General features: G+C 39.0%; 1 protein-coding gene across 1 annotated transcript; it reads left to right on the forward strand.

Moving 5' to 3' along the window:
• The first annotated feature begins 3,836 nt into the window (after positions 1 to 3,836).
• LOC134198307 (uncharacterized) lies at positions 3,837 to 8,775 on the forward strand. The gene is made up of 12 exons (XM_062667674.1): positions 3,837 to 4,381; positions 4,451 to 4,739; positions 5,123 to 5,264; positions 5,348 to 5,760; positions 5,832 to 6,066; positions 6,139 to 6,251; positions 6,334 to 6,602; positions 6,685 to 6,952; positions 7,036 to 7,233; positions 7,297 to 7,454; positions 7,628 to 7,746; positions 8,050 to 8,775. The coding sequence occupies exons 2-12, from the start codon at positions 4,580 to 4,582 to the stop codon at positions 8,618 to 8,620; spliced, it is 2,646 nt and encodes an 881-aa protein (XP_062523658.1). The 5' UTR covers positions 3,837 to 4,381; positions 4,451 to 4,579; the 3' UTR covers positions 8,621 to 8,775.
• The last annotated feature ends 943 nt before the right edge of the window (positions 8,776 to 9,718 follow it).

Genomic DNA, 9,718 nt, shown 5'->3' on the forward strand with positions numbered 1-9,718 from the left:
ACCAGTACATCCATAATTCTTTCTTGCTTATCCACAATAGTCTTCATCATTTCTAGTGTTTCTGTGACCTAAAAGTGGAATTTTAGTTGATAGTACACATTTGATATTTAATTAAAAATCAGATCAAGATCTTGCTTTGATATCTTGACTGTTCATGTGTTGCTGCAAGTGAGAACATATAGCGGCAAGTTCACTTTTCATGGTTGTGCACGATGTGCAGCAGGTCTTAGTAGCTGCTTCTGTAGTAGCATTCTCCTATACACACATTCACACATGGGTTCATACACCACACACATGCACATTCACACACAAACATTTGACTTTTTGTTGATTTGAGATTGTTGTCTTTAATTGCATGCTAGCTGTCCTGCAGGCTTATAATATAGAAGTTAGAATGTGTTACTGTACACTATGTGACACAGTTATTATGTTGTTATCTCTATTTATGTTCATTTCTGTATCAGCTATTTGTGCATTGGTCATTTTTTTAGTCAACTGGCACGTGACATTGTCCAGTTCTGTATGCCATGGCCAGATATGTTGCTTGTGCATAGTACACATGCTCTGCCTCTATTTTATTTCTACTCCGTCAATGTGACATTTTTATCAAGCTACTATGGTGTATTATAGTATGCAAGAGTCATGAATCAAAGGTGTGATGCTTACATTTGATATAGTTCTCGTTTTGTGCTGCTGTTGTGTTATGCCTCCCAAAAGCTGGTGTTGTCTTTGTGCTTCTGCTTTTTGTCGTGCTTGTTCTTTCTTCTTTCTCACTTTTGCATGCTCAGCTCTTTCAGATTCCATTGCCAACTCTCGCTCATGTTCTTTTCTGTGTGCAGGAAGTTGGTCGCAAATGGTGACTTCTGCAGCCATGACATCAGTTAGCTGTTGATGCTGGTAATGTTCTGCTGTCTGTTCCTATATCCATAAGTATGTGTATATATATATATATATATATATATATATATATATATATATATATATATATATATATATAGAGAGAGAGAGAGAGAGAGAGAGAGAGAGAGAGAGAGAGAGAGAGATGTCAATTTTACTTCTTTTAGTATCTTAATTTTGTTCTATGTAAAGGCGCTTTCAGAGTTAGCTCCTACAATATAGTAAACACTTTCTTGCTTACCGTGTATTGTCTGTTTTGTTTGAGTATTTCTGAATAAATGATGTATTAGACTGTAGCGTAATATATGATCAAAACACTTCTTTGTGTTTCTTCTGTATGGCTGTACTGGCAATGTCTTCATGCAGAGATCCATTCTTAAAAACTAAGATTACCTGACAACTGTCTATTATTTAATTTAACCAAGCAACTTTCAATTGTTGCTATCTTGCAACTATTGTCTCTCTGTCATTGTGTTTATATTTTGTAATTTATGTTATATCTTTAATTGCTAATATTCTGCAATTTTGGCATGCTTTGTGTGTCCCTGTTAATCAGTTGGATAGTAAATAATGTTGTATGAAAACACTTTTACTGACATTCTGCAACAAATTATACTTACATTAAGAGATGATTGATGAGAAATTAGGTTACAACAGAGAATATGCCCAGAAGACAGAACTTTTAATTTTGAATTTACTATACAGCAACTATTGAATTAATTAGTAGCTGTAACAGACATTTAACTTCAACCATGACCATGACTCTAACGTTTTGTTTTTGATGTTTTGGCAGTAGTTTGAATTATGCCCTGCTATTTGCTTTGTGAAGTTTTTAAATTAGTCAACAACAAAGTATCTTTGATTTGAATCAGTCTGTGCACTTGCAGCATTCAGCACAGTTTCTTTTGCACTAATCCGGTGGTTATGCAGTGTAATGTGCAAGTTGGTCGAGGTATCTAAGGATCAATAAATTTTGGTGATGGTATGTTTGAATTTGAATGAGCTAGTTAGTGGGAGAAACTTGGATTGTATGGTTTACAAAATTGGTTTTAGTAGTTGGTCGGTCTAACTGTTTCAGTGTTTGTGCAACATGGTACAGTACGTTCATGCACACATTAGTTTATTAGCTCATTCTTTGTCTGGTCAAATTATTTAATTAACACAAATTCTCGCGTACACCAGTTGTTGGGCGGAGACAACACATAATCTCGGATAGGGTGTGCCGTCTAGGCTTGATCAAATCACAGATAAAGTCGCAGCTATTTGCTAGCTGATTTGCCCAAGCATAGTACCGCTAAAGGGGCGGAGACAAATCGAAATCCCGGATATTTGTTCGCCGTACTGTACAGTACGTGTGACGAAGTCTTTCTTGCGGTTATTTCAACAATCTCGTTGGACGTCGTCACTTCGAAGACGTTGCTGCCGTTGTAGGGAACAGGCAGAGAGAACGTGGCTATTCGACGCACATGCACTGGCAAACGAAGGTCTCTTCAAAGACCCGGATATACTCCAAAATATCTTGCTTTTATCCAAACTTTCTGTAATAAACAACAGGCTACGTTCGTACCATCCGAGGTTAGCATCGGGCAGTGTAACTTAAATTCGGTGGAGATCCAATGCCCCGTTTTAGGGAAACTCGCGCGCTGAGTGGAGGCGGGTTGGATCAGCAAGAAACCGCGTCGTCTCAAGAGAACTCTGGACAGAGACATCTTCACTATCTATCTGATCGGTTCTGCGTGCTCGAGTAAAATTCGGTGGCGCTGGGACTCACCGTTTAGGAGATACGCTGTTACATATAGACATGTGCACACAGACACACCCACAGAAATCTCCTTTAGATTATGGTTGGCAGGACAATATGGCATTTAGAGACCCCAGGCTTTCAAGGCTTATGTTGAAGATAATTGGCAAAAATAACTGATGGAGTCAAAGCCAGGTCTAATTATCCTGGCGATAAGAAGTAGAAGCAGAGTACACCATCCATTTGGAATATTCTTATTTCTACATAGGGTGAGCGGGAGATTGATACCTGACCAAGCTTACAATAGAATGGTGACTTAAAGCACAGTACTAACACTAAAGTGCACAACTGTCTGTCACCAATTTGCTACTTTGAGACTGGTTAGATTGTAATGTTCTTATTTATATAACCTATCTGCCTGTTGTACCCTGAGCGCATGTAACTGTAACTCTCTACAATAGCTATAGTTGCATGTAACCGTTAATTAGAATAGGGATAGTAATAACACAGCCTGACTACTATTCCTGCAGTAGTACATAGAAATTAATAATTACGAATGTAATCAAGTCTGTATCTCTTGTCTACTGTGGTATTGATTGGTTCCTACCATGTGGGCAGCAGTCATAGCAAAGACCATGAAAAGTGCCTTCGGCATCATTTACCTGAAACAAACCAGCTGTTGCTTGTGCTGAGGCTTCCCCGTGCATGTCCAATAGCTTTGTTGGATCGTTTTGCTGCTGCTCATTTTCTGCTTCAGCTACCTCTTGACTTCCATTCTGCTCATCCATGAGATGTTGGCTCTGCTGCTTGTTTGGTGTAATATTGATTCCATCTTGTGTTGTTCTATGGCTATCATTTTGCCCCTCTCTTGGCTTTTCCTGTTATATTTGAAAGCGTCAGTTAATTGTCAGTAAGTGTTTAAACATGATATGTTCCGCAGAATCATTGGTGTTTCTACTTAAAATTGGTAAGCAAGCAGACACAAGCATGAGAGAGGCTAGAGATTTTTGTCTCCAATTACTGCCTCTTCTCTGCTATATGCCATGTACTGCTGTTACAGTGTACTATAAGTTAAATAATAAAATGACACTTTCACAGCTACAGGATGCACTACATGCATGGTCATACCTTGGAAGTACAGCTGGTCTAGGCATGCATGCATGCAGTAAGTTGCAGCTAGCAGGAAGTTTCCTTCAGTTTGACATTATACCTACCACTGTCTCCTGGGTGGAGGGTGTTTTGATATCCAGCACAGTGGCATGGTATCGACCGCCTGTTTTGCTCCATCTTCCTATTACTTCTGCTCCAACGGAGACTTTCTCATAGTCTGCTATTGGCTCCAGTCTGGACACTGGCAGAATTTCTGTGGACATGTCATCTGACCATTGAACAGTAAATTGACCTAAAAATGCATGCAGACAATTCATGATGGGAGAGCACAATGAGCGAAGGAAATGTCTAGAAGTTGATTCTATACATTTCTTGTAGAGTTTTCGCCACTCAGACAAAGATGAAGGCACTTTCAACTCTTCTTGAATTCCTTGCCTTTTGCCGATTCTACGCCGTTTTGCTGGATTGTCTTTCTCTTTGTCAAGGGCGGGAGTACGGAAGTCTTGAGAATTCATGTCAGGCACGTACTGTGACCAAGTGAGGTCCAGTGAGTTGAGCGCATGTTAAATTGCGCGCCGAAGCCGTTCATTGGTGGACTTTCTGGCTATGCTGTCTTGTCATTGGCTGACCGTCGTTAGTGCATTTGTACTTAATTTATTGTAGTGGACACTTATCTAAGCCACGGATTGTGTGCCTCCGCAGGGCGTGTAATTACACAGTATTTCGTGGATCGATACACTGCGCAGCACTGCACCAGGCGTAAGTCTTTCGTTGTGATCTCTCTATAGCTACTCCAGTAGATACAGAGCTGCGCCTAGGTACGTACTCAGTATGGCCACGTCCAGAGGCAAGTACAAACAATGGGAGAATCCTACTTGCAGCAGGAAAGTTCCTCGCCAAACTGCTTCGAGATGGCGTAAAATGGCTCACAGTGCTCTGGATGTTACGGGCGTGCAAGGGACGTCTAGCACTGCAGCTGCAGTAGATGCAGGTACAGTAACTACTTCAAGATGAGCCAGACATGTTTGCACTATCTGAGAATGGCTTCATATCTAATGAGCTAAACCATATGTCTGTACATCACAGCGCTCAGTCACCCTGCATGATTCACACTAGAGGTGGCTACTTCAACATATTGCAGCATTAATTACTATTAAAAACATTTGAGTACTTAGTCTTTATCTACGTGATACTGTATTCGACCCTAGTTGGTTAACTTAGTAGATGGCGTAACAAATAAGGAAGACATGATTGGCGATCATGACTATGAAGACAAAAAACTTCTGGTTCATGGGCTGAGAAGATTGAAATACATGTAATCTAGTTTATTGCCTACTCTTAAATTAAATAGTGGTTTGTTTGACATGACACAAGGTGATGTGGAAGAGAGATTTACCAGTGGAGACAGATCTGAAATCCTGATGCAAGTTCCTGAAACTGACAGTTCCACACACACAATCGGAAACCTGCCGCCCCATTGTCCTGATGAGGATCTGTCTTGTGATGCCGATGTCAGGTAATTAAATTTGAATTTTTGGATACTTTTGGCAACGTAGTAAATTACAATCAATTGAATGTCATTATGGTGTGCATACACAGCAATGCAGACGAGTTAGCGTGTTCATACTCAACTGCTAACACTTCTAAGCAGATCACAAACACTAATCATGAAGGCATTGAAGTACTCAGGAGGTTGGCTGTTAGGCATCATCTAAGTGACAGTGCTTTGGAAGATGTTTTAGGAGCCATACGAATCCACTTACCGCCGCCTCTTGAAGTACCACGACATTTAAGGTCTCTGTATCTATTTCGCCAATGTGCAATGACAGATTCGCGTGCAACCTCTGAAACTGGTGCTGTCCTTCCTCACACCATCATTCATTACTTGTGTGGAAACTGCTGGGACAAAGTTGATGGAACTATTGGCTGCAGTAGGGATGAGTGTGAAGATGAAAAATTGGTTGCGTTCTATGAATTGTCTATAGCTCAGCAGATTCAAGAATTTTTTCAAGGTATGTAAGTATTATGTCTTTTGTGAGTTTGTTACATGTATATATTAAACCCAAGAATACCTGTTTGTTAGACAAACAGTTCTCAAATTTTCTACTACACTGTGATACTAGACTGTCACCAGTTGAGGATGGTGTTTCGGACATCTGGGACGGAGCAGAGTACAGACGTTTATTTGCGCCTTCTTCAGACAAAGCGGTATATCTGACCGTGGCAATGAACATTGATGGAACGCCCTGCTTTCAGAAAGGCAAGGTGTCATTATGGCCAGTGTACTTGCGCATAAACGAACTTCCTGCCAAAATCCGGTGACTGTTGAATATATGTTGGCATTATACGTATATTTAAATTGCAGTTGCTTTTTTGAACGTCATTTTTAGGCATTCTAAAATGTACAAGGTCCTAGCTGGATTATGGTGCGCGTTGTCCAAGCCATCAATGACGTCATTTCTACAACCCATTTGTAGACAACTCAATAAGCTCCAGTATTCAGGTTAATTGTTGTTTACTTGCTTGTCATCCACTGTTAATTAATACTGTTTGGAGTGACTTGTGTAAATGGTTTGCATGTGCAGGAATTGAGGTTAATCTGCCATCTGGTACTAAGATAAATTGTTTTCTTCAAGTGATAGTAATGGTAGCTGATCTACCTGCAAAGGCAGCAGTCTTGAACTGCAATCAATTCAATGGAAGGTTTGGGTGCTCAGACTGTGAGATTGAAGGAAAAGTAATTAAGAAGGGAAGAGGTCATGTTCGTGTCTACCCTTTTCTTTCTGTTGCTGCACCGCCTCGAACTCATAGCACAGTTTTTAACCAAGGAACTGTTGCTGTAAACAGTAAAGTTGTAAGCAAAATTTGCATGTACACAACTAAAACCATACATGGCTTTTAACGCAGAGTGTATATTAATTGCTGCCTGTATATAGGTTGAAAGGGGAGTGAAAGGTCTGTCAGCATTATTCAATTTAGCCAACTTTGATGTTGTGAAAGGTGTGCCTGTGGACTACATGCACTGCGTTCTAGAGGGCACTGTCCGTCTTCTCATGCAACTGTGGTTTGAAGGAAAGCACAGTAGTAAAGCATTTAGTCTACGAAAGCACCTTTTGGTTATATCCAGCATTTTCGAAGCCCAAAAACCACCGAATTTTGTAGCTCGATTACCTTCCAGCATATCGAAATACAAAGAATGGAAAGGTATGAATCTAGTCTGTAGAGTAAACTATTATATTGGTCAATAATTACTGATGTATAAATTGCATTATGCACGTGTGTCATAGCCACAGAGCTCAGATCTTGGCTTCTCTTTTACTCCTTGCCTCTTTTATCCTACTATTTGCCATATGAATACTGGAGACACTTGGCGCTGCTAGTGAACAGCATGCACATTATGCTGGGCAACTGCATCTCAAATGAGGCACTGATAGTTGCAAATAGTATGCTAAGAACTTTTGTGGCCAAATTTTCGGATATGTACGGTAAGCATGCATGCAGAGAGATTCACTTTGTTTGCGGTTGTTGAATTGTTATACTTTTACAAGGTGAAGAGAACATGTCAATGAATATCCACATGCTGCAGCATCTCAAAGATGGAGTACAAAATTTTGGTCCTTTGTGGACCCATTCAGCATTTGAGTTTGAGTCGCTTAATGCTGTCATCAAAAGTGCAGTGTCTGGAAAGACACATGTGGCACAGAAGGTAGTTTTAGTTTCTTGCAATCATACATCAGGTGTGTGTGTGTGTACGTGTGAGTTGCATGTATAGTTGCATGTATATTCAGCTTTTTATTAGTAAGTATTGTCTATATGTGAACATATGCAGAAACAGTGTAGCTAAAATTATTTCAATCTATAATTCTTAAATTTGTCTAGATCATACGGCATTGGTTTGATAATCTCTCTTCTTGGAAAAATTCTCCAAGCTTGTCAGATGTGTCTTTGGGACAAATTGCAATTGCAACAATTGGCCAAAGAAATAATTTGAGACTTGGGTATGGTGCTAGTATGTTACACACACACACACACACACACACACACACACACTCACACACACACACACAAACACACACACACACACACACACACACACACACACACACACACACACACACACACACACATACACACACACACACCATATGCATACACTCTCTCTCTCTCTCTCTCTCTCACACACACACACACACACACACACACGCACACACACACACACACACACACACACACACACGCACACACACACACACACACACACACACGTTTATATGCTACAATTAGAGAACATTAATTTGCAGTGGTCACATGTTTCTCTCAGAAGATACATTTGCCCTTTCGCCTGTTTCTTTTGAGAAAGCAAGCATTGTTGAGACTGGAATAACGATCAAAGAAGATGCCATTAGAGTTCCAGATGACTTGAAGAGTCCGTTTGATGCCAGCATTTCTGTTGAGAAAGATGTTCTCACTTTCACAAGACTGGTTTTGGGATATGGTCAATACTCTTCGTTGAAGTATGAGACACTATTTAAGAGAAACAATTATACAGTGAAGTTTAGAGGAGACGAGGATGCATATGCAGAAATATTGTATTTTCTGTCTGTTGGAACGTGGAAAGATGAGACGTTTGAACGTGAACTAACAGCAGCAGTTGTTCATCCACTAAGAAATGTTGGGCCTTGTGTTATTGTTGAAACAGCTATGCAAGATGAAGTGATCACAAACTGGCCGAGTCCTGTAGTTAGAGTGCAAAAGCTAGAATATCTTGAGCTACGTTCTGTAAATAGATTACTTTGCAAATGTGCATCAATACTTGTAAGGGGAGACATGTACATTGTTGAAGCTCCCAATGACATTGAAGTTGATCTGTAATCATAGAGATGGTGTACTTGCTAGATAGTAGTGTGGTGTACTTGATAGATAATTAGCTTCATGTTTGTGGTTAGAATGAGAGTTTGCGCAGTTAACTGTCACTCGTTCGTTGTATAGTTTGACGTTGGTACAGTAGTACACAATAAACGGCTAGTGCATTGATCATAATTAAGTACACTGTGTAATACACATGCAGCAACGCTGTGTTCGAACTTGACAGAAATATTACTACAATGGAAAGTGTGTGTATTGATCACTAGTCATGCAACCATGTCTACTACACAATATATAGGTCTACTTTCTAATATAGTAAATACAAGTTCGTATGTAACGTTTTACACGTGAAACTACATATTTGCCAAAGTGGTGGTCAGATATGTCAATACTTGTCGACAGATTTCAAAAATTTGAATGACTAGTATTGAGGGAAGACAACTTTCAATTGAATTCAAACTTAGCAAATATCTTACCCAACTCAAACCATCAATAGAAATATAACTAGAATTTTATATTATACTATAGCTACATACATGTCTTACTGAATATCGCTGCCAGAGTTGAATCAAAATAATTGTAATATGTAGATATTAATATCAATCATTAAACCTTTTTCAAAATATTAATATAGTAAATAGAAGTTTGTATGCAAAGTTTTACTTCTGAAACTACATATTTGCCAAAGTGCTGGTCACATATGTCAACACCTATCGAAAGTCTTCAAAATTCGAATGACTTGTATTGAGGCAAGACAACTTTTAATCGAATTTAAACTTAGCGTATATCTTACCCAACTCAAACCATCAATAGAAATATAACTAGAATGTAAAGAATGTGTATTTACAATATTCAACCATTTTATATTATACTATAACTACGTACAGGTCTTACTGTACATTGTTGCTCTACAGCAAGAGTTGAATCAAAATAATTGTAATATGTAGATATTAATATCAATTATTAAAACTTTCTCAAAATATTAATACAGTAAATAGAAGTTTGTATGCAAAGTTTTACTTGTGAAACTACATATTTGTCGAAGTGGTGGTCAGATATGTCAATACTTGTCAACAGATTTCAAAAATTCGAATGACTAGTATT

The sequence above is a fragment of the Corticium candelabrum genome, chromosome 2 (genome assembly GCF_963422355.1).
Source record: "Corticium candelabrum chromosome 2, ooCorCand1.1, whole genome shotgun sequence".
Classification (NCBI taxonomy): Eukaryota; Metazoa; Porifera; class Homoscleromorpha; order Homosclerophorida; family Plakinidae; genus Corticium; species Corticium candelabrum.